The sequence below is a fragment of the Thunnus maccoyii genome, chromosome 20 (assembly GCF_910596095.1).
Source record: "Thunnus maccoyii chromosome 20, fThuMac1.1, whole genome shotgun sequence".
NCBI lineage: Eukaryota > Metazoa > Chordata > Actinopteri > Scombriformes > Scombridae > Thunnus > Thunnus maccoyii.
In genome coordinates this window covers 3,669,189-3,693,721 of record NC_056552.1, presented here as the reverse complement: position 1 = coordinate 3,693,721, position 24,533 = coordinate 3,669,189, and the positions used below count along the sequence as shown (strand labels likewise).

Sequence of the window (24,533 nt, the reverse complement as noted above, 5' to 3'; positions counted from 1 at the left end):
TTTATTAAACACGCCCGAAGAAATGCGAAGACGCAAATTCAGAAACCCGAGGAAGACGAGCTAAATAACGGTTTCAGCCGAAGGGATTTGAAGGTAATTTAAATCTGAGCAGCAACGTTATGTTAGCAAGCTGCAGTTACTGCTGTTGTAGCAAATACATGTTGTTTTACGTCAAACGTTAAAAATAATATTCTTCATCCATCTCTACATGAAGCAATAGTAGTCAAAACATCCCCACGTCACACAGCTGTCTAATGCTTTCTTTCATTCACTATACATGAGTGTTGGAAAGTAATTAAGTTACGTTACAATTTTGAGGTACTTGTACTTTACTTGAGTATTTCCATTTGATGCTACTTTATACTTCCACTCCACTACATTTCAGTGGGAAATATTGTACTTTCTATGAAACCAGTGGTTTCCAACCTTTTTGGCTTTTGACGTCTTACAAAAAGCAGTGTGTAGTCGGGGTCACATTTCACATGTCTATGAGTTGTTAACAGCTCCACCAAATAGTGATTTTTCCCTCTAAACTTCTCACATGCTTTCATTTCAATAAATGTTCAAATGATTCAATATTTCTGCAAAAATCAAAGATTAGAGAAAAAGTCCAAAATCTGAAAACAGATTTGTGTATCAGAACTTTGTTTTTTCTTCTTTCCTCTCCCATTAATCATCTCACGACCCCTCAGATTTATCTGCTGACCCTTTGGAGGGGCCTGACCCCTAGGTTGGGAACCACTGGACTAAACTAGCTAACTGTATATAAAGTAGTGTAAACTAGCTCCACCTCCAGCAGCTACAACAGTAACATGCTGCTCTAACACTGATGCTTCACTATTAATAATCTAATGATGTCATATATAATAATATATCAGTCAGAGGGACCAAACCACTACTTTTACTGCAATACTTTAACTACATCAAGCTCATAATACTTATGTACTTTTACTGCAATACTTTAACTACATCCAGCTCATAATACATTGCTGTATTGGTCCTGATTTGTTTAGTTTTTTTTTCCAAACATGTCTTCTAACTTGATACTTTCCCCTAAATTGTCTCCAGTCGTATCTCCTACATCGTCCCCTAACTTATCTTTTATTTATCTTCATTCAGCCTGGTCTTTCTTCTAACTCGTTCTCATTCATTCTCCTAAATTGTTTCCTACCTTGTGTCCTAACTTGTAGGTTACCGTCCCTCAGCAGCATCATGGTGGACATTTCTGTGAAGAGCGGAGCTGCTTGGGTCTGTCAGGCTCCGGGACGTCACCTGGCTGACGTTCTGCTCCCTGTTAACATCAGTAACAAAGACGATGATGAAGAGGAACTCAGTCAGCCAGAGGGAGACGAGACACATCGGTATGAAGCTTTATGTTGATAGTTTTTGTAAAGCTTTACATGGAAGCGCTGATCACAGATCTACTGTTAGTGATCGACACCTTTAACACTAATCTCTTTCTCTCTCTCTCTCAGAGGAGACCCAGTGCTGTTGGAGCAGACGGAGGAAGGGTCTCCCTGTGTCCTGATGCTCCACTGCAGACCCGGCTCCCCCGCAGCCATCCGCCGCCTGCTGCTCGTCAGCGAAGCTCGAACCATGGAAGTGTACAACCAGACCGGAGAATACTGTGGAACGGTACGGGGCGAGAAGGACAACAGCGTCCAGCCAGACGGGTACATACGCACAAACACTTATCATCACTTGGGCTGCATGTTCTGCAAGCTTTTACTTCATTTGTTTTGTGAAATTTATCAGGACTCAGAAAATTATTGATGGCATTCTTGCTTTTTTTAGGCATGACTTGGCACTAACTGGTTTCACTAAATTAGCTTGTGATGTCTCCAGTTAGGATTATACAGGTTGACATATGCGCAAGGATTACACATTTTAAACAATTAATAGAAGAAAATACTACAAAAAGAAGCCTCTGTGGCGTTCATGGGGACAGGAAAAGAGCTGATAATGCAGCTTTTTTGAAAATTTCAAGTATCTACTGAACAATAGAGCGTCCGCCCACTAGCTGGAGCCAATCCCAGCTGACATCGGGTTGCCAGTCAATCATAAGGCTGATACATAGAGAAATACCAGTCACACTCACATTCACACACACATTTTAGAGTCACCAGTTAATGGATCTTTGTTCTCATATCAACCCCATCATGTGTTTCTTAACTTGCCATAAAAGCTATGTCAAAAGAACAGAGGATCTATGGATAGAAGGTGTCATATGGTCTAAAAACTTCAGCAAATTTGTGGCTTTGGCCTGTATAAATGTTATGGACATTATGGAGTTGACACTGATAAAGTTTTGATTAATATTTGATGGGATGTTGATGTTGTCTCCTCTCTTTTCTGCTCACAGCGCAGACAGAGGGCCTTTCTACAGGAAACAGCTGATCCTCGAGGATCCATCCTCAGCCTGTGAAGTGAAGGTGAGCTTATTCAGGTTCAGTCCTTGCACAAAGCAGCTGTATTGTTGTCATATATCTTAGCTTTTGACATCTATCAGAGTTAGTTTAATCAGCTGCTTCTGTCTTCCGTCTCCCAGCTGCTCTCCCTGGCCGGTAGAAGCAGTGTTTCTGTGTGTCGGATTCTCGTGGGCCTTCAGCCGCTGCAGCCCTGCGCGGCCCGCTGCCCCGGCATCGACATGCGGCAGGTGCAGAGTCTGGTCGACGAGATGGGGACGAGCCTCTCGCCCGGAGCCCAGAACCTCATGGAGATGGTGCACTTCCAGCAGAAGGTGGGAGCAAAGGAGCTGCAAGTTATCAGCTTTATCGCCCCCTGCAGGTGATGGGGGGTGACTACAACAACAATGACATGACTTAAAGGACTATATTGATGAATTACATGTTGTAACTCCATAAACTGCTACTTCCTTGCATTTGATTAGTTTTTCAAAGTGTGCCGTAAAGTTTTAGATTGCTTATCCATCTTCAGTACTTGAAACATGGACTGTTTTAAAACTGTCTTAAAATATTCATGCATACATTTGAGATGTGGGAGCTGCCTGCTGAACAGCAACCTTTTAGGATAAGAGGAACAACCATGAGCATGTTTCCTCAGTGTTTGTCTTCATTAATGTCATGCTTTTTGACATCCTGAGTATCCAAAATGTCCTTTAAAACAAGAACTGCTCCATTCAGTGTTTAACTCACAAAGATGAACCCAAACAGGAAGCTGCACAAGAAATGTCATCTATCGGTGTGTGTTTCTCTTTCTTATTCAGAACCAGACGGGCTCTCTGGACGGCCTCCTACCTCTCCTGATGGGCGGTGGAGCTTTTTCCGCCCTGGCTCGAGGAGCCAACATCTCCCCAGCAGCTCTCAGGAACGAGCCTGCAGACTCCAGGGTAGCAGTATTATCTGGGCTGTTTTTTTTTTACTTTAGCAGCATCCACTTTTGATTTTATCAGTAGGTTCTGTGGGTTTACAGTGAATCCTATGGACTGAAAAATGCTTTCAGTCCACAGTTACAATCACTGACAGATGATTCCAAATCCCTCGTTTTAACTTTAACATGATAAAAGTTAAATTAAACGGACTAACGGGCACTGGCTCAGCTCACTTTGTCTTCTGTCAACTTGATGCCAGTGAGAGATTTGTGTTTCTGTGTCAGCAGCCTCCAGTTTCACCGGCTCAAAACGGAGGGACGTCCAACGGCTCTACCTCGTCTTCCTCCCCCTCAGACATGTCCATGTCCAGTGTCAACGCCAGGAACTCAAGTAAGGATTGGTAAAAATTGGTGCAGATTCAGGAAAAAAATACTTAATCAGGCATTTGTGCTGACGCATGAAAAATCCCAACATGGAGGAGAAATGTCTTTAACATTATGTAATAAGAGAACTTGCAATTTGTCATAATCGTGTGTCAGTATTTTGGATATTTAATCAGAAAAAAATGTCTAAGTTGTCCTTTTTTTAGGCAACTCTGAGTCTAAATTTTTTGAGACTGACCTGAATTTTGAAAACAGATTTTATCTGAACCACAAGTGTCTCCTGCAGACTGTTATTATCCATCTCGCTCGTCATATGAAGGTTTAAAACATTAGTCATGCACCATAGAAAGCTCAAAATCTTCAAATAAATAACCAGAATAATACCAAATGTCTCCTGTCTCTAGCGGGCGGTGAGAGCGGAGGCCCGGTGAGCCACGCCCAGCTGGCGGAGATGATGTCACACTTCCTTAACGGGCAGGAACACGGCCAGGCGTTGAGCACACACGGCCCCGAGCTTCTGCCCATGCTCCAGAGCGTTTGCGGTCAGGTGACTCAGCTGAGACTGGATGACGCCGCAGCGGCGGCAGAGAAGGAGAAAACGCTGAGAAATGGCTCGTGGTGAGTTGAGTTCAGTGTGTGGTAGTGATGTCGTTTCAATAACGACTCGCCGCCAGCTGCTCGGAGAAATTATAACCCGAATTCAGTCGATTCTTCTGGTGGATGAAATCACTCCGACCGCTCGTATGCGTGTTTAACATCTGATCCCATCACTCTACATCAACAAGTAGCTTCATGCTGTTTATTTGTTATCAGTGGCTCCACCTTGTGTCAGAAAGAAGCTACTGCAGACAAACTCTAAACTAAAACATGGAAGATTTCAATCATGTATACAAATACTATTACTTCTATGCTAAAGTATATTTAATTAATACTAATACTATATAATAATGATAATATTATTAATGTCACTATTAATAGAGATAGTGTTAGTATTATCCTGTAATAATCATCTGTTAAGGGTTTTAAATGATGAATTGTTTAGAGAGAAGAGAAAAAGATGATTTCTTTCTCCCGTACGGAGCAACAGTTTGTTTTTCAAGCTGTTTTAATCTTAATCTCTCACTTACAACACTGAACTAAACTTCAAATTGCTGCTTTAGCCGACAACATACTTCAAATGTCATACTTCTTTCATTGCCTCGCTAGTACAGAGTCGCCTCCAGTACAAGAGATGTCATGCGATAGGTTTCAGCTTCTTAAAATGTGAATATTTTCCAGTTTATTTAATCTCGGGGAAACAGTGATCAACATTTTTCACCGTTTTCTGACATTTTAGGCCAAACGACTCATCGATTCAAGCAAGAAAATAATCTGCAGCTTAATCGATAATGGAAAATAATTGAATGATTGTAAATTGCAGCAATTAAACAGACCTGCAGCCACAGAGAGAGAATATGAACTTGATGCAAGAGCAACAATTTCTCCTGATGAACACTGTCTGATGTCTTTTCTTCAAAAAAAAATACTTAATGTGTAGATTTATGTCCCTAAACTGAATATTTGAGCTTGTTAAGTCCTAATTAAATATAAATGGTGTAGCAGAAACAGTGAGCATTCTTAAACATTGTTTTTGCTGCCACATTATTGTCTCAAGGTCACGTTGTTGAGGAACAGAGCGCGTGGATGAAACAGAGACTCATTGATTTGATAGAACAATAGTTGTGGTTGTCTGAGGTCGCAGCAAGAGACATTTTTGTTGAAAGTCCGCAGACGCCCCAAACACTTCCTACTGCTTCATGGTACAGTATTCACTCAGCTATAGAAGGATTATGGGGGTTTTGGTTGTTAACAGTCCAGCGAGGAGGCTGGAACGGAGACAAGAGAGTTCATTCATCAACATCGTTGTTCGCTTGTGTGAATCATTAAAACGTTGGCAAACTACACCAGAACTGATCATTTTGATAAATGAAATCTTCTGGCCGACACCGATGCAGAGAGACGGTATCAGCTGACTTAATCTACAGCTGACATTTGTTTCGCTCCGTGATTGAAAAATGTCTCCGTGAGTCGGCGCCAAAACCGCCGTTTTGATAAATGAGGCTCTTTGTCAAGAGGAGAGATGCACAGAGGGAACGTCAGCTGAGTCTGACTCCACATCGAGGAGAGGACGGCAGCTCAGCGGTACGTCTGCACCACAACACGTCAGTGTTCTTGCCACAGGATGAAATATCTGACTTTAAAGTGAAAAACTCTGAATTAGATCCTAGAAAACAAAAAGATATCTTTAAACTGATGTTATATAGTTGTTATTGGAGTGTTTTATGCTTAGTGTTGTACTTTTTAGTTGTTTTGTTGTTGTTGTTGTTCGTCTCGTATCCTACAACTCCCAGAATGCTTTTCAAATGCTTTCATCTGTACAATACGCCGCCATGTTGGAGCGGGGATCTGTCCGCTTTGCACAATAGAGAACGTCAGACTTTAATGCTGCGTTTTGATTTGCTACCGAGAGAAATGCCAAGAAAAGTTCTTTATCTGTCTCGCACACAAACATGCATCATCTTCATTTTACACTTTACACATCAGTCAGTAGAGTGTGTGTGTGTGTGTGTGAACCCAAACTGCTGAAATGTCGATTGATAATTCAGTGAGTTACGACAGCTGTAAGAGCCCACAGACCTCCTCCCAGAACATACCGGTACCCTATGTGCTCCGTTCCAATATGGCGGCCACGTTGACACATGGATATGACGACTAGCAGTGCCTGGTGCGGTCCCTGTGTGTATATCTATTGTAGTTGCATTGCATTCTGGGGTATTGAGGCAGCTGCACTGCATTGTGATATTCTGCTCCTGTGCGTGTGTTTCTTTTCATGCTGACACTCTGATACTAAAAAGTCTGACATTTTACCAAATCCTGACAAGTTGCATAACAACAAAATAGAAAAAAAAAGACATCCAAGGTAGAAGGCCAACTGCTGTTTTAATAACAGGGTGATTTCCACTTTTATGCTTTTACCGGAGTTGCCAGCTCAGTAGGATCAGCTCGGGGAGAAACAACAGAAAAGGTGGTTTGAAGATGCTTCAAGATCCTTGAGGGTAAACATTAATGCTGTTGGAATCTGCTGAGAAAAAACTCCCCGAAATTCAGAGACACAGCTGGAAAAAAAAGAGGAAATGTTGTGTAAAGCATCTCGGTTTTGTAATTTTCCTCCATGTGGTTCGGATGAAACGAACCAAAAGTTTCACACAGAAGGAAATGTGTGTTTGAGTCAGATGGACGCAGCGGGATTTTGAGGTCGGGAAGAAGACGATGGTGGACTCTGACTCTGTTTAGATTTAGTGTCGGTGTTTATTTTTGAGGTTTTTGTCTCTGATGTGGCTTCGTGTTCAAGAATCAAGTCACAGCTCGCTTTCATCCTTCTTCCCTAAGATCTAAATAGGCCTTTCTGTTCACATAATACTCTTATTATTACATTTAAGTCTCAACTAGTATTAACACGTCCTGCTCACGACACGCAGCAACAAATATTCCTGTTCAGTTTTACTGCGAGTATCAAACTGATTCATGTAGATCATGTAAAGGTTTTTCGCTTGATCGGGTCATTTTTTTTTATTAGCGGCTGTAATGTTAGTGTGCTGGTGATGCTTAAGAGGAAGAAACAGCGATGACAGGTTGAGTCTTTAAATTTAATGTCCAAGAGGGAAACACTATAAATGCTTTGTAGCTGCTGGTGTTACAAAAGGAAAAATCTTTAATCCCAGTACCTGTGAGAAGGCCAACTGTGATAAAAACACAGTCAGTCTTCACATGAAATGATAATAAAAAAAAAAAAACGGGGATAAGAAAGCTTTTTTCTCACACTTTTTTAATGTTTATTTCAACCTGATTTCTACATATTTGAATTTATGATTTCTGCCATTTTGATATTTGAAACTGTAATATATTATTACATAAAGGCAATAGAAGAGTCGGCCCGTCCTTTTACAGAAGCTGTGTAGAAAAGATCTTTGATGTCTGACTTTGTACTTTTACCTCAGCTGGCAAAACAAAGCGCTAACACTGCAGGGATTTGGGGGTTAAGTTCCCACTGAGGTCACGCACGCAGAGAAAAGACTGAATAGAAAGTCTTTTTTCTCAGTGTGGCTATTTTAGAAAGACAAGTCTGAATCCTAATGTCTAGTGTCTTTAATTCTGAAAGTATAATAATATAAGAAATACTGAACAAAGAATGCAACTTTCCCTCTGCAGGCAAATTTCTTATTATCCTCCGCTTTACTCTTTCAGGGAGTTGGACGCAGCCATGGAACGCCGTCTGGAGGAGATGGAGAAGAGGTTGAAGGAGCATGTGGACCGTCGCCTGGACGCTCTGGAGCAGAAGTTGGAGAAGGCCCTGCTGAGCGCCCTGCCACTGGTCGCCCTCAACCAGGGAGCCGTGAGCAGCTCAGTGGGAGGATCTGCACCCACCGGGCTGGCGGAGCAGGCCGCGCCGACGCCGGCTACGCACTGAGTTCAGCAGAAGCTCTAAACCATTAATGTAACATGTAACCTGAAGGCTTTACTGCTCCTGATCCTCCTCAAACTAGACCTCAGTGTCGGGGTGGATGCTGAACAGGGCGCAGACACTAACAGAAACACACGGAAAGGAAAAAAAAAAGCAGAACTGAGAGATGTGGACATCTGCTAAAACATTAAATAGTTTTAAATTTATAAGTGTCTCAAACCATCACCAACGCTTGAGTTCTCCCATCTGTCAAAGATTCAGCCTCTGTTAACGGTTTCTGTTTTTTTATCTCGGGGAAAACAGCGAGCGAATGTGGCATTTGTTGTGACAGCTGAAGCGAACGTCACATGGATGTAGGGCCTCTGTATCGTCAACTCGAGAACACGCTGTTATAGTTTCACCGAAAGAAACTATGAGAGAAATCCAAGACCACAAATCAGATTTTTTTATTTCTCTTATATAAAAAGACAACATGTCCTGTGGCTGAACTGCATTCTGAGAAAAAGATGGGCCACATGAAAAGTACCCAGAAACAGGAAAAAGGCCATTTAAAACCGCACTGTTTTGAAAAACAGGTTTAACATGAGCACTCAATTACAGCCGAGGCACTGAGAAACATAAAAAAAGAGCTTTAAATGATTAGTGTGATGTGATCTTATCCTGTTTATTGGCAGGTTTTAACTTAATAATAATAATTAAATGCAACACCAGAAGAATTACATAGAAACTGTAAAACACTCCCGGGTCTCCACATCCAGATGATCCTGCAGTTGTATCTTGACTTAACAGTTAGTTTTATTCACACTAAGTTCTGTAACTGCACTGATCTGGTGTTTCGGTCAATCAGGCCTTAACTGTGTGGCTCAAAATGTCAGAATGAACACACACACTTGTGTTCCAGGAGTGTGAAATACAAGGAGAAACTGCTGTGTTTTAATATGGCACTGTAATGTTTAAATAATGTACATGTCTGTAACATAAAGCTTATCTGCCAATGTAAACTGTTAAAATGACTTGTTTTGGCCTGTGATGTTGATGGTTTTAATAACTGTAATGACAGAAATAGCAAATTAAAATATATTTATACAGATGAATGTTTTCCTTTTTTTGGGGAGATGGGAGGAAGTTGGAGGGTTAATGAACCATTGTATGAGCTCTATGTTGAACAAAGCACTAAGTGGAAGAATCGGAGGCTCAATTCCCAAATTAGGAAGCTGTTGGATACCGAGGCACATTAGAGGTTGAGGGACAGACAAATGGACGATGTGGGATTGCAAAGAAAAACACAAATGTTATGCAAAAAGTCTTTTTCAATGTTTTAAAAGCATTTAACGGAAATACTGTGAGCAAATTTGGCAACTATCACGAGCAGAACGGTTTGGCGTTAGGGTTGGTATCTTTGGTTGGGCTCAGGCTCTGCAGTCAAAACATATGAGTCAGAAAATACTTTTAAGAGCTGACAATGCTGATTTATGGATACTTAATGTGGACAAAAACGGCAGTTAGAGGAAAATGTTGCTCAAAATTTTCCCGAAAGGTACAATCAACTTGGACAATGTTTCCTGCCAGGTCTTCCAGTAACACTGACTCATAAATGGGTCAGAAATGGACCATCAAGGTCACCGAAAGTCAACCTCAGCAGTGCGTACAGTACAGGAGACATGTAAAGTGAATCCTGCTGTATCAATGGCCTATTTCCTAAAACATACAGTGAAGCAGAGGGGAGGGCAGATGCCAATGTGCTGAACGCCGAACCAACTAACAGCTGTGAGCCGAGTCATCAGAAATGAAATGGGTCAGAGGCTACGCAGGGAGGACACCAAATTATAAAACGATGTGCGGATGTTTTGTTAGGCATGTGGTGGACAGACACTGAGTCAGCAGAGGAGAGTTCTGGGAGAAAATCTGCTCCGATAATCAGGACAAACTCACTGCTTCCTTTCACAACTGGTCCCACTGGAGTCGAAATGAAAGGAAAACTCCCTGCTGGTCAATCTGTCTGCATTCAGGGAGGTATTTAGTGATGTAAAGCTGCAATTCATGTTTAAATAATGAACCAGCTCGACCCTCTAAATCTAAATCTTTAAAATCTAAACTCCTCAACTTCAAAAACTAATGATACTTATTAGAGCAAAAGTTTGGGGACACAAAGTAATGATTTAAGGGAACAGATTAATTCAAGGGTAAAAATAATTGTTAATCCCACTAGAACGTCCACTCATTGTCTGTTCTGGAGCTTTCAATCATATCACGCCATCTTCCTCAGCAGATGGGAGTTGGCCAAGGACTTTTCGACCATGCTGGTGTAAAAGTTGACACTGGAAGTTCTTTCTTGCATTTGACAAAACAATCTACAAATAAAATGAAAATAATTGATTTGAGTCAGTCAGACTGTGCGAGTTACTGAACTGAGTGTACAAATGAGTCATTTGAGGGACATGCCATGTGAAATGGCAACGTTGTTTTGGATTGCATTGTTGTTTGGAGCCAAACCGACAATGAACTGATCTACTAACAAGTATCGTGTGTTTATCCAAAGCCTGATATATCGTATTCCTTTGTGCTGTGGACCTCCGTTGTTGTCCAGAAACTATTAAAAACACATCAGTGAGCCACGCTACTGCTCTGGGTGACATGTTCCTCATTATGAAGAGTTCTGTCATGTTAGTTTGTTTAGAAATGGCTCCAAAGACTAATAAAAACGATCATGTTTTCAGTCTCAGGAGAGTAGTTCTGTGTGAGCATGTGCGTGAATGCGGTTCCATTTACAGTCTCGCTAGCTTGTTGTGCTGCATATCATGACCTCTTGACTTGTACTACATTGTAAATTTCTCAAAGAACTTCAGCACAAACTCAAGAGGTCGTGATATGTAGCATAACAAGCTAGCGAAGCTGTCAACAGAACCACACATGGTCTTCTGCTTACACAGAACTACTCTCTGGAGAACTGAAAACGTGTTTTCTGTTATTAATCTTTGCAGCTGTTTCTAAACAAACTAACGTGACCAAACTCTTCATAACAAAGAAACATGTCACCTAGAGCAGCTGTGTGACTGATGTGTTTTTAATAGTTTTTGGACAACAATGGAGGTCTATAGCACAGAGGAATAAGATCTATCGGGCTCTGGATACACACACAATACTCACTTTACTGCTGGTTTGGCTCTGCACAAGAGATTTGTTGACCCGAAGAAAAATACAGAAAATCTCCAGCTATGTCATTTAATGCGTACCAACAGCAGAAATAACATTTAGCTTGGAATATGGACACACGACTGCTGAACCAGAAATACGTTCAGGGCAAGTTGTCATTTGTCACCAAGAAAAACTTTGTTAGTGTTCAACTACATTTCCCCTGAGTCAACCAGCACACTGTAAAACACTCTGGAACTGTCATTTTTGAATGCTAAAAAAAATTGATAGCTGTTTTATCTTTGACATGCTGAAATCTTAATACCCAGTGCAGTAATAGATACACATTTATCTCATGACTTTCGCTTACATCATCCGACCTCCTGAATGAACCTGCGCCGAGCACGCATCACTAATTTTACTGTGTTAACTGTGTCAAGTGTTGCATAACGCCCTCACTCCTCTTGGCCCACACACACAAACACACACACACATACACACACACACACACACACACACACACACACACACACACACACACAGAGTCCAGCAAATTGTGTCATGCTGTTGTGTTGCATGTGTGTTGCATATGTTGCTGTGGAACATGGCACAGAGGGAGGACACGCCATAGTTACAGAGCAGAGAACAAGATGTTTGAGGGATGATGATGGAGTTCTTTCTCAACTTGTTTTCTCAGTCTCCTTGTGAACAGAGTTTGGCTGCCGGGGTTGTGCTGGAGTTAAATTTCTTCTCTATTTACTTTCATACACATACTGTATGTGATCACATATCTTTCATGAAGGTTATTTGTCTGTGGTGACATTTTTAGGGATGGTCCACCCCAATGGTTTCCAGACTGAAATATCTCAAATCTCAACAAATATCGGATACACAATCACACAATTCTGTACAGACGTTTATGGTTCCCACACAATGCATCCTCAAGCCCCACCATGAGGTTGACATTTAAGGTTTTGAGTGAAATATTTGAACAACTATTGGATGTGTAATCATTAAATATGGCTCACACATTCATTTCCTTCCCAAAGTTATATCAATTTTCTTTTCTTATTATCAGTTGTTTTTTTGTTATTAAAAGGAAGAAAAAAGGTCTAAATAAATGACAGGAGGGACATACAGGTGTCAGGTTGACCTTGAAGAATTAGTAAATAAATCTGCGCTGTATCTTACAGGCCACAGGCAGACATTGTGTTGTGAAGCAGTGTGATTGAAAAGTAAGAACCACACCAGCATCTAAACTGACTGAAGTGATATTTGCAGGTAAATTTACATGCTGTTTAATGTGCTGCAGCTTACCAGCTAATTAACCTTCAAGTTGATGTTAGCGGTGCACTTTTCCCCAGTGAATGTTTGTTCCGTGGCTCGTTCAACAAGCTAATTTGCAGGACAAGACGTGTGTTCATGTTTGTAAGTTACATAAGACAGAGACTTTAGCAGGAAAGCTAATGTGGGTTGTGTGGCTCTTGTGTTGTGTAGCAGGATGCTATCAGGCTCAGTGTGACCTTCTGCTCTGCCTATGATAGAATATATGATTTAAAATAAAGTGATTTAATTGGCTGTATGGAAACAAGTTCTCCATCTCAGTAGATGGAAAATTAAAGGTAGTTCAACAAATTAATGTAAAAATAGGGGATATTTGTAACTATTGTCAGATGAAAATTTGTAGTGCTCAGAAAAATGGATATTCTAACTTCTACAATTCCATGACAAGTGGGCAACTCCACCCACTGAGGAAGATTGTGTGATACAGTCAAGTTAAACCTTGTGGTGCTTTAATTTCAGTTTCATGTACAGTACCAGCTGGACCAACAGTCTGTTTTGGGTTGTTTGTTGGATCACCTGTTGTCGTTGACAGGGAGCGAAGCCTAAGTGCACCACTGAAAACATTAGCTGTTGGTTGAAAGATGAACTCTGGAGAGGAAAGAAGATGCGTATCTTAGCTGAACCCAACCTCAAGGAGAGATTCCCAAATTTTCCTTGTGTTAAAAACAAATAGGATTACAAAAAATTAGATACAAGGTGTAAGTAGGTGATTTTTTTTTTTTTTTAACTTTGGAGAGTCAGCTAGCTGTTTTCCCCTGCTCCAAATTGGATGCTAAGCTAGGCTAACCATCTCTGTACTCTGCACAGACATGAACCTGGTATCCATCTTCTTCTAACTTCCAGCAAGAAAGCAAATAAGCAATTATCTTAAATATTTGCTCACCAAAAAATGTTACTATGGAAATGGAAAAGAACAGTTGTGTCAAATATTTTAAGCTAGCACTTGCGGGAAACTCTTGACGGACAACAATGACCTGCAAGGAGAAGATCACATGACTGACATGGGTAGCCAAGCAAGCACTTCTGCTACTGAGCTAATGACAATATGCAAGCCAATATATTATCTTACAGACCGCACTAACTATGGGTTTGCCAATGTTTTTTAAAAACAAAACATTTGTTGTATTTTTTTGTTTGTCCTCTTTAATATCTGATATTTCTTGCTGGGCGACAGATCCACACATTAAAGAATTTAACAGAAAATTTTGTTGGTATAACTATGATAGTTGAATTGTAAAGTAATACTGAAAGGATCCTAAAATGTGGTTTTCAAAATCTGATAAATTTGATGTCTTCTTTGCATGAATATTCATAATGAATGTCATATTTTGGAGGGAGATGCTACAAGTGTTTGGTTTGTTTCTCATCATTTGAACATTTGTACATTTTGCTCCAATCCAATCGATCCAAACTAAACAGAGCTGAAAGAATTAAGAAATACAGCTGGTTGTTTATCAAACTTAACTGTTTTTGTCTTTGTTGTAGAGAGTTTTACCCATTTTCCATCAGCAGTTGTGTTTTATTCTTTTTCACTACTACTTTACCTCATGTAACAGTGCAACTAGTACAACCGTGTGCTTATTGTTAGTTCCTTTTGGCTGTTTGAGCTCAAACCACCAGTTATTACATCAACACGTTAAATAAAAACAACACTTTTAAAAATAATTTTATTCCCTTTTTTGAAAAATTGTCATCAAACTCATAGAGACAAAAATACAATTAAAAAAATATTCCATCAAGGACATAAACAATGAAACAGAACTATGGTAACCTTAAGTAACCGCTTTGTAGGGACAGATGGCATTAGTAGAATATAAAACATCTGTGATGATGGAAAGTTAATGGGGACTAGAAGAAAAACTAAAACTACTAGAAGTGTGATGACAGGGTTGAAGCTTCAGTTCCCAGGGTAACGAAGTTGGACTTTGAAGGTGTGTGTGAGCATAATATCATGGAAGAGTAGAAGTAGTACTAATAATTACAAGTTCTTAAACGCAGTAGGTGTGGCCCCAGACACACACGCACCCCTATTGGTTGCTTGGTTTTTCAAAAGCGTTCATGATTGGTTGAAAAACACTTGAGAGCCAGCTCGGGATTGGTTGACTGGTTATGTTGTTGAGTTGACAGTTTGCTCAGTCAGCTGAGAGGTCAAGGGTCAATCTCCTCGGGGGTGATGGTGAGGATGACGTCCTCGTTGCCTCGCCTCACCACCGTTCGCAACGTCTCGTCCCGCTTGATGGCGGAGCTGACGTCGCTGGCCGAGGTAACTCGCTCTCCGTTGATGCTGATGATGACATCGCTCTCCTTCAGGCCAGCTCTGTCATGAAGAAAGGAGAGCAAACGTACAAAAAACATATTAGTTGTTGGCATTTTGTAGTAGATTTCCATGATGTTGCATTAAAGGGATACTAAATTTTTTTAAAGTTACCATAATATATATGGTAGTTTGGTAGGTCGATAAGGTTATTGATAACTGCTGACAATGGTAGTTGGAGATGGGTGGAGAGGTGACAGTTTTATTAGTGTTGTTGCATTTCCTTCTAGTTACCAAGAGGTGTGGCTAAAGGTTATGAATTATAGAAACACACTTTATTGTAATTTAAAGGTACACTTCCCAATTTTGCTGCAGAATCCTTCAAGTTCAAAGAAGGTGATTTATTCTTAAAACCACTTTATAGTAAAAGGATCAAGAAATTGATATTGTGACATAATATCACCTTAATCAATTATGTCCAATTTTGCCTGTTAGTTAACAAGATATGAAGTTATATCTCTGATTTTATATCCTTTCCTTGAAAATATGTTTAGCACATTGTTCAACTTTGACATTAAAGGTCCTGAAAACCTGTTTTCTCAAGCTGCCCCTCGGCAGACTTCGGCAAGCTCCGGAGGCCACGTAAACAAACAGATGGATTTCGCTTCTTTTTCTTGTTCTTTACTTGAAATGGAAACTTCTCAAATATATCTGTTCATTTTTGAGCCAAAATCAGATTGAAATATGAGAGTGGACAACACAAACAACCTGTGGAACAACCTTAGCAACAAATTCTACGAAATGGACGTCATCACGAGGAGGAAGTAGAGATAACTTTGCAAACGGAGCGTTCGGAGCAGGCTGAAGCCCTGACTTTTGTCTTTGAAGGAGCCTTTTTACGTAAGTTCACCTCACGTTTTGGAACTTTGACCATGTTTAACATAGACATCCAACATTACAACTGTATAAAACTGACAGCAAATCACAGAAAGCATGTTATGTCCCCTTTAAATCTTGAGGATCCACTTCCAGAACTGATGGAAACGATGCCAAAGAGAAATCTGAATCTGTTCAGCTATAACTGAAACAGTTTGTCCTCCCTGCCAGCGGTAGTTGGACAGTCTGGGTGGGAAACATTCATGATTCTGCTTTCACTGCCAGCTTTCAGCCTGCTTCCAAAAACAAAACAGCAGCTTTAAAAAACCAGAGGTGAACTCTCTATATCCTGCAGTCTTCACGCACAGAGAGTTCAACTCTTATGAATGTCCTTTCAGCAAGATCAGATCCTCATCCTGACTCCTGTCTGTGTTCCACATAAACCCACCAGACAACAAGAAAACAAACTCTACCTGCTATTTTCTCAGGTGAGACACCGCGGTTTGCTTTTAACAAGCTTTTCATGTGGATGCAAAAAAAAAACTTTCCAGAGACAAAATATATTCTGCAGGAGTGCGTCTGGAACAAATCAGCATACACTTTTTTTTTTAATCTATTTCAACATATGAAAGTAAAACTCGCTACAGATGATTAATGCAGAATTACATATCCGAAAATCTTTTTACCTGCTCGTGAATATACGACTCGTTGATTTGACATATTGGGCAGTGAACACCAGATAACTGTGGGAATAAAAAGTAACACTGAGAGAGAAACTCACGACTCAGCTGGAGTCCGGTTGATGACCTCGATGACGTACGCCCCCGAAGTGACATCTGGGAAGTCTGACTGCCTCTCCTTCAGCTCCTTAGCCAGCCTGAGGTGGGAAAAGAAGGGAAAAAAGCCAAAACATCAACATTCGTACTAACTGTACCCGACACACCAGTTTGATTTTAATTAAACATGACGGGATGATAAATCGTGACTCATTTTGAATTCCAACACTTTTACTTTGCTCTGGAAAAAAACTGCAGATTTCAAACTTTGAAAAGCTGCAACTTCAACAACACAGATCTGATTGTCATGCATCAGGCTTCTGCAGTGTTCAATCACCGTGTTTACTTGTTTAATTAGATTCTTCCGAACACTGGCTGACATCCTCAACATGCACACAGGAAGCTAATATTAGACAATATGATACATTTTCTAAAACTACTGACCACATCCAACCTTCAGTGTGGATCAGCCTGTGTTTAACATCTCTTGTGTTACATTATTTCTGGCAGTTTTTAAAAGCACAATTTAAACAGTTTTTGAATTGAATTTCTACCTTCCAGGCAAACCCTGGTTTCAGTCTATTTCAATTTACTATGAAAATCAGCTTAAAACTTTAGATTAGGTTTAGTTAGGTGCTTTTGGAACGACCTGCCCGAGGAGATCAGGCTCACAGAATCATTAACTTTTAGATCACTTCTTAAAAATCGTTTCTACAGGCTTGCTTTTATGTGATGTCATCTTTTTATTGTCTTTTAATCTTTTTATCATCTTTTTGTCTTCTACTGTTGTCTTCTTAATGTCGGCCTTGTTATTACCTTCTGTGTCATGTGTCTTTACTTTTGTATTGTACTGCCTTTGCTTTGTCTGTCAAAGCGCTTTCTAAACTCTGTTTTTAAAGGTGCTATATAAATAAAGTTATTATTATTATTATTATTATTATTATTATTATTATTATTATTATTATTATTATTATTATTCAGATTTAGTCATCTTTACTGTCTGTGTAAATTTCACTTTTGTTGTGTGGTAATGCAGTTGAAAGGAGGGACTGTTATGGAAAAAAAACATGCTTGTTGATATGTTTAAAGAAGCTCAAAATTTGAAATTTAGATGCTAGAAAGCGTTACACTGCTGAGTTTTGTTGTCAGTCAAATCCAGAAGACAAAAAACTCTTTCAGTTTTTCTTTTTTCCTTCTAAAGATAGAGGATGCTGTGTGCTTTACAGATTGTAAAACCCTCTGAGGCAAATTGGTGATTTGTGATTTGGGCTGTACAAATAATAACTGACTTGACTTTTAAAAAGCCTCCTTGTTGCTACATTAAAGGAGCCTTTGACATCTAAGAATTGAGAGTCAGCGGGCAAGAAGCGCTGCATTCAAGAGCTAAGGTGTCAAAAAAATGAAATCCTGAAGACAAACAAATGTAGAAATCAAGATAAGAAGTAAAGTAAAATTAGGCCTTTTTTAAAATTAAAAAGGTTGCCGTTCAGCAGCTCATTCTTAAGTGTTGGAAAGTCTTTAAATGTAGCAGTAAATTGACCGAAATGAATGGTATGATTTGGAAAAATAGTCATTAGTAATGTAATATATGGGCATTAATGGGCTGCAATGGTTCAAGTTTATGAGCTTCTATAAAATTAAGCTTGTTTTGATGTTTTGGAGCGTTTCCCACTGTGACCCACTCTGGAGAAGCAGACTGGGCGTCATTCTGACCCGTAGGCGGTGGGCGTGGATTGAGCTGACTGACATTCCTGTTCAAAGGCATCATTTGGCAGCACGCATCTAAAGCTGAGGTCACATTTTTCATTAAGATCACCGCCCTTGTTACATATGATGATCAAGATTGAAAAACATCAGTCTGCCTCCTGTCACTGCAGAAGTTCTAGGATTTTATTGGCATTTTTTACACCTCAGAACAGTATTTTCTCACAGAAATTCTAATATTTATTCCATTTTATTATCACAACATGCATATAAAATGAGGAGTGTGTGGGTTTAGTCAGTGTTTTATTACAGTAAAATAATTGAAACCTGACCAACACCATGCTAGACATATACAAGCCTGTTTTTCTAAAATATCTTTTTCTAATATTACCCAAAATCACTAAACACAACCCCCAAAAAACTGAGGAAAAACTAAACAAGTGTTGCAGCAGTTTCATTGTAATTCAATTAAAATACAAAATGGTAGTATATTCAAGTACTGCCATGCCATTTCCATTTTCACTTGTGTGAACGTGAAAATTTAATGTCCTAAGTATGACGTCATCAGAGACAAGAACTTACGTTGGAGTGAGAGTCATCATTCTGACGCCGATGTACTTCTTCTTCGAGTATGCTTTACCTGGAAAACAAAAGGAAACAGAAATAGTTGACTTTGAAAATCGTTACCTGGTATGTTCATGTAATGTTTATCTTCTTTGTCCTTTACTGTACTTATATTTTTATAAACCAGACAAACACGAGTCTTCGGTAAAGTGCTGAAAAACATTACAAAACACAACTTGAGACATTCTTCCTCCTGAAAACAAGACAATATTTGTAATATTCGGAAACTGCTTTGAGATTGAGACAGTGACATACACAAGAGCTTACAGGTAGAAACCTCTAGACTGTGTGTAATGGTTGAGAGGAAATAGACATCAATAAAACACACATGTTTTTAATATAATGTTGGCTAAGTAGATGACATTTGATTTAATACTCTGGTTATAAATGGACCTTTTTACAGGCTGCTGAAGCAGGCAACAGTTCACTGCTTCAGTAACACGTCTCTGTCTTACTGTTAACTTTAACATTGGTTATTTCCTATTTCTGCATCATGCCAATTATTTGGTCCATCCCATATGGGGAGCAATTAATCAATTAGTTGGTCAGCAGAAAATGAATAAGGAAGTATCTTGATAATTGTTTGAGCAAAAAAGCTTTGTTTGGTTCTCGTACCTCAAATGTGAAGATTTGATGGTTTCCTTTGTAATATATGATAGTAAATTGAATATCTGACATTTTACAGACAAAATCAATTAATTGAGAAAATAATCGTTAGTTTAATTGATAATGGAAATACTCCTTAGTCTCAGGCCTAATATCAAACATCAGACATACTGTAAATAAAACATCTTATAATGTTAATTTCTAAAACTTGAAACAGGCTGCACATCAAATAGCAGGAGAAAGGAAATAAATGGTACATTTAAGGGCTCATTCCTCATCTCCAAGGCTTTCTACAGGCTAACTGGCTAACTTAAATATTTCATATAAGAATAGCCAACTCAGTCTTTGTGCATCACCCATGCTTCCTACTTTAAAACACTAATCACAAATACATAGTTTCATGTTTAAAAAAAGGCTCAGTAATTTCCTAAAGTGGTTGGCCACTGCAGTTTTTTGGAAACAAACAGGAGGAAATAGTGCATTTATTGGGAACTATTTTCAGCGGCGGATCAATCCACATGTGGTGCTCTGGTGAGTATTTACAGCACTGATGGAAGTGACATTTTCTTTCTCCACTAGAGGGCAGAAGAACTGTATATCAACAGACACACAGAGCTACATGATCATCCCACTGATTGTATCAATAATTAGTTGTGGGGTTCCTCAGGGTTCTGTTCTTGGTCCTTTATATTTTCAGTTTTCCTACTTACAACAAATTGTCAGTGTCTTCAAAAACAACACCAATGTCCAAAACATATCTTATATAAAAAGTTTTTATCCTAATAAACATTTATTTAGTTCTCTTAATAAAGAACAATAGAAAACAAACCTGTATTAGACTGTTGAGGTAAAACATAAAGTTCAATCTGTTTACGAATGTTATAAATTGTGGTTAATGTCATTCAAGACCTTCATCAGTATGTTGTTCTCCTGTCCTGTTGGTCCAGTCTCTGATATGAACTGATAAGTGAAAAAACTGCAGGAACTAAAGTGTGAAACTGTTGCGAACCTTTGGCTTGTCTGTCGTGTGACTCTGCCAGGAACTGTCTGATCTTGTCTGAGGGGATGGCGAAGGAGATTCCTGCTGTGACCTTCAGGGTGTTGATGCCGATCACTTCCCCATCCTGCACGCAATAACACAAAACACACATTCATTTCCCATCATTCCTAAAATGTCCCACAGTAAAAGTCAAATTTCCACACGATGCTTGTTAAACAGCATTTCTGACGCCACATTGTTCATCGTTTGGCATCACGGCTGAAAACAAAGTAATCAGAGTCAGCTGTGAGCTGGGACTGTTTGCCAAGCATTACCTTAACTCTTTATTTACCTTTCCTAATAAGGACTTTACTGGCCTTGGTATTTGTTTATATGAGGTTACGTATATCTCTGTTTCACAACCTGGATCCTTCCCAGTAATAAGAAGTTCTGTTCCTATTTTTGTCCCGCAGATAGACATATAAAGTAACAACTAAATTAACTTTAATATCAGGGTGAGACAAACAATACATTATATTGCTTTTCCCCAAAACGTTAAATTTCAGCTCCCCAAGAAAGAAGGAAAAATACATAAAAATAATCTTTTATTATCAATCGCCTTTTCTACTTAACGTGTTGTTTATGCCAAAACAGTAGAACATTTTAATAAGCATTATTACACGTGGTTTCTGACAAGGTTAAAGCTTAATTTACAAAGTAATTTACTAAAATCTGAGTGCTTAACATGCTATAAGATGTAATAAATCATACAAATTTAATAATTGTAATTGTATAATTACAATTGTAACTAAAAATTCAGAGTAGCAGATAGTAAAATGACAGTAAAAAGAAAAATAGGATAAAGTTAAATAGAAAAGTAAAGCTAGTAGCCAGTAAAATGAATAAATGTTATGTAGAAATGCAAGATTAAAGCATTAAGCGAGTGTTCAATATGTTATATATTTAGTATAGTATGGAAAGAATGTGAGAATATGAGGATCGTTTCTCCTCCTGCAGAGTTTCCTTCACTTACCAGATTGACTAGTGGTCCTCCTGAGTTGCCGTACTGCAAGAAAACACACAGAATGTAAAAACAAAGAAAAATGTTATGTCTTCTTTTTTCTTAAGAATCATAATTAGTTTGATTCAGACAGATTCCTGGAGCAAGAGACATTTGATAAACTATTTCTGTTTCAGATTCTCTCTCTGTCACTTTCAATATCCAGACAATCAACAGATCTATGCAGAGGATCTTTGGCTGATTAAGGAACACTGGAATCAACACTGAATTGGCTCAAGAAACAGGCATCAAACATCCATTTATACAAAGTCAAACACACACATGGTTATCATAACATAACCATGCAAACAATTTGGGTCATGTCATGCTCAGTTTTGCAGAATTTGGAGACTTTTTGCTGAACCTCACGAAAAGCCACATAGCAAAGTTTTTTTGTTTATTCCCACGGTATTTTTCTGTCTCTTCACTCACGTTGATGATAGCGTCGGTCTGGATGTAGTCCATGTCGGAGTTTCGGAGACCCAGCTCTTTGCCTCCTCTCTGGGTGGTGCTGACGATGCCGGTGGTGACGGTGTTCTGCAGGGAGAACGGGCTGCCGATGGCGACCACGAACTCGCCAGGCCGCAGGTCCGCCGACCGGCCGAGCAGCAGCACCGGCAGCTTCATCTGCTCCAAACACACAGAGAAGGGAGACAGAGAGACACATATGGTTAAAGACAGGATGCAGTTTAAAACACAATCACCACAAAGTGCGGAACATTTTGTTTAGTTTGTCTTCAAGCGCAGCTGACGATAAAAAGTTAATAGACTGTATTATCTGTTATTATTGGACATTTTATCAACAGAGTTTCAATTGTTCTTTGTTACTTGTAACTTTTAGCTGTCAAGCTTTTTACTCTATAAAGTCGAAATTAAAGAACATTGTGCTCCACCACAAACAAAAAGGGGGACCGAGGTTTGTGCAGCCAAAGTCATAGTAAAAACATCCAAATCAGTTTAATTATTCCTTTGATTTAGTTTAATCTGTCAAACATGAGCACATGGGAAAAAATGCACAGATGTTTCAGCTATGAAGAGCGGGTGTGTAAACACGTTTGTTTTGCTGCACAAAACGTCTCTGTGCTGCTTAATTTCTAAAATGAAGCAAACAACACAATAAAATTAGGTGAAAAAAACAAAATAAGTTTAATTTTTAAAAAAAATCATAATGAAAAACATTTTATTGAAGATAAAAATAATTAAATTAAATATATACTGTATTTGCACTGGTCCAGTTATTATTATTTTTTAAACAGAAAAAAAGGCAGAATACTGTGATAATTATCAAATAGTTAATTATTGCTAGTGTTGTCATTAAAGCAGCATATTAATGGTTTTACATTAGATAAAGTTCCCCTCAAACATTTTTTAAGACACATAGAAACTTTAAATAATAACTTGAATTTTTCCACAAAAAAGGTAAATTACCTTGTAATTCTTAAAATTACATCTACTGCTTCATTTTAAAAATCCTGACTCTATGAATATGTAAATGTTGTTCATTTCCAAAGTTGAACTACTTGATACAAGATGTCTCCTCCTTCACTGTAAAGTCTCAGTGTTTGTGCACTAGAGGCTTCAAGTCTCCACATCACACTTGTGTAAATTGAATACTGGACCGCGATTGGCTCCAAACTAGTTGTGATGTCACAAATCCTGCACAGTTTAAACATCATACATAATTCTGCACAGAGAGGAGAAGAACGTCGGGAGGTGGACTTTAATACTCAATATGAAAATGTTGAAAATGAAGGTGTTTTTAATCTGAATTAGATGGACTCAAAGGTGTACAAACGTTGAGCGGTTGACAGGAAACACACACACACACACACTCTGAACCACGCAGAGGTAAACAGCAGTTTATTCTCTTTAAGCTTTGGGAGACAGACGTGGATTTCCTGTGGAGCGCTGAGTCAGCTCGCAGTCTGGACGAAGCCTCTCTTCATTCACAACCCAGTCACCGAACTGTAAACTGTAAATCACCATCGACGACGGCTCATTTCAGTCCCGCAGCGTTGTTCCCGCCACGACTCACCAACGTGTCAGTCAGGCTCGCTGCTCTGTGTTTGTTGGACTCAAAAACTCTACTGAATTCATTTTTTTTTGTCTAATTCTGTTTCGCATCAGGTTTTTATTCTGTGAGATGAGTCCAACATGCCACTCAGTTCATCAGTGTGAGTGTGTGTGTGTGTGTCCTCATCCAAAATCACACTCACACACTGGTTCACTCAGTTCATTACAAGTATTTTCACAAAAACACTCATTATACTCATGTGAGCCATTAATAGGATGTTAAATTTTAAAGGTTTACACCTCCAGTCACCCACTAAAACTTCTTCTAGGTTTAGTAACTGAAAACCAGTGAAATCTGTCTAATAAAAGCTTTGTATCTCTGCCAGTAACAATATAATCTACAATACAGAGAGGCTACAAATAAATTGAATGGCTATTGTTGAAAAATGCAGGCCGTTAGTATCAAAAAAAGGGTAAAATTAGGATCAAATGCACATCTTATGAGTAAGATCTTATAATAACAGAAGGATGCTATCCATCTTCTACCCCAACTGTAATTTTTTTCATTTTTTCCCCTTGATATCGATCGATTCTCACCAACATGTGGTCAGTTGGCAGTTCTCTCCAGTTTAATGCAGCCTTGGCGGTTTCTTCAGCACTTTCCTGCTCCCTCCGTGCCCCTCTGTCTACATGTGAAATCTACAAAACTGGAGTTAAAACACGTTGCCAAAGGAAATAATCGCACCCACGTGTCATTACAGCATGAGTGTGATTGTGATTTCGTGGTCCAAACTAAAAGTTGCTAAGACGGGAAGAGAAGTGCAGAACAAGTCCAGCTGGATACGTTTGTGAAAATCCAACAGATTTCTATTCCTGCTGGAGTTTGTGTAGCTGCAGGTCGCAGCTCCGTCTGCATCTTTGACTAACTGGCTTGTAAATATTCGCTTTTC

General features: G+C 39.2%; 2 protein-coding genes across 5 annotated transcripts in view; one reads left to right on the top strand and one right to left on the bottom strand.

Moving 5' to 3' along the window:
* Nucleotides 1-6: 6 nt before the first annotated feature.
* Nucleotides 7-24,533, top strand: part of c20h10orf88 (chromosome 20 C10orf88 homolog) — a 31,998-nt gene continuing 7,471 nt past the window's right edge. The window contains exons 1-9 of one of the 3 annotated variants that reach the window (XM_042396787.1): nucleotides 7-93; nucleotides 1,191-1,361; nucleotides 1,476-1,673; nucleotides 2,363-2,432; nucleotides 2,549-2,740; nucleotides 3,227-3,349; nucleotides 3,619-3,721; nucleotides 4,119-4,332; nucleotides 7,999-9,305. In XM_042396787.1, coding sequence (XP_042252721.1) covers nucleotides 1,213-1,361; nucleotides 1,476-1,673; nucleotides 2,363-2,432; nucleotides 2,549-2,740; nucleotides 3,227-3,349; nucleotides 3,619-3,721; nucleotides 4,119-4,332; nucleotides 7,999-8,221 — 1,272 coding nt within the window. In that variant the 5' untranslated portion in view covers nucleotides 7-93; nucleotides 1,191-1,212 and the 3' untranslated portion in view covers nucleotides 8,222-9,305. Of the gene's footprint in view, nucleotides 94-1,190; nucleotides 1,362-1,475; nucleotides 1,674-2,362; nucleotides 2,433-2,548; nucleotides 2,741-3,226; nucleotides 3,350-3,615; nucleotides 3,722-4,118; nucleotides 4,333-7,998; nucleotides 9,306-24,533 lie in introns of those variants that run through there. The other 2 variants (XM_042396786.1, XM_042396788.1) reach the window with 2 other exon arrangements.
* htra1b (HtrA serine peptidase 1b) overlaps nucleotides 10,205-24,533 on the bottom strand; it is a 38,086-nt gene continuing 23,757 nt past the window's right edge. Inside the window, exons 5-11 of one of the 2 annotated variants that reach the window (XR_006092796.1) lie at nucleotides 22,003-22,197; nucleotides 21,544-21,576; nucleotides 20,541-20,655; nucleotides 18,884-18,941; nucleotides 16,603-16,698; nucleotides 13,575-15,008; nucleotides 10,205-10,566 (exon numbers count right to left, since the gene is read on the bottom strand). Coding sequence is in view for 1 of the 2 variants with exons in the window: in XM_042396785.1 (XP_042252719.1) it covers nucleotides 14,840-15,008; nucleotides 16,603-16,698; nucleotides 18,884-18,941; nucleotides 20,541-20,655; nucleotides 21,544-21,576; nucleotides 22,003-22,197 (666 nt within the window). In the remaining variant the exon portion in view is untranslated. Of the gene's footprint in view, nucleotides 10,567-13,238; nucleotides 15,009-16,602; nucleotides 16,699-18,883; nucleotides 18,942-20,540; nucleotides 20,656-21,543; nucleotides 21,577-22,002; nucleotides 22,198-24,533 lie in introns of those variants that run through there. The other variant, XM_042396785.1, reaches the window with a different exon arrangement.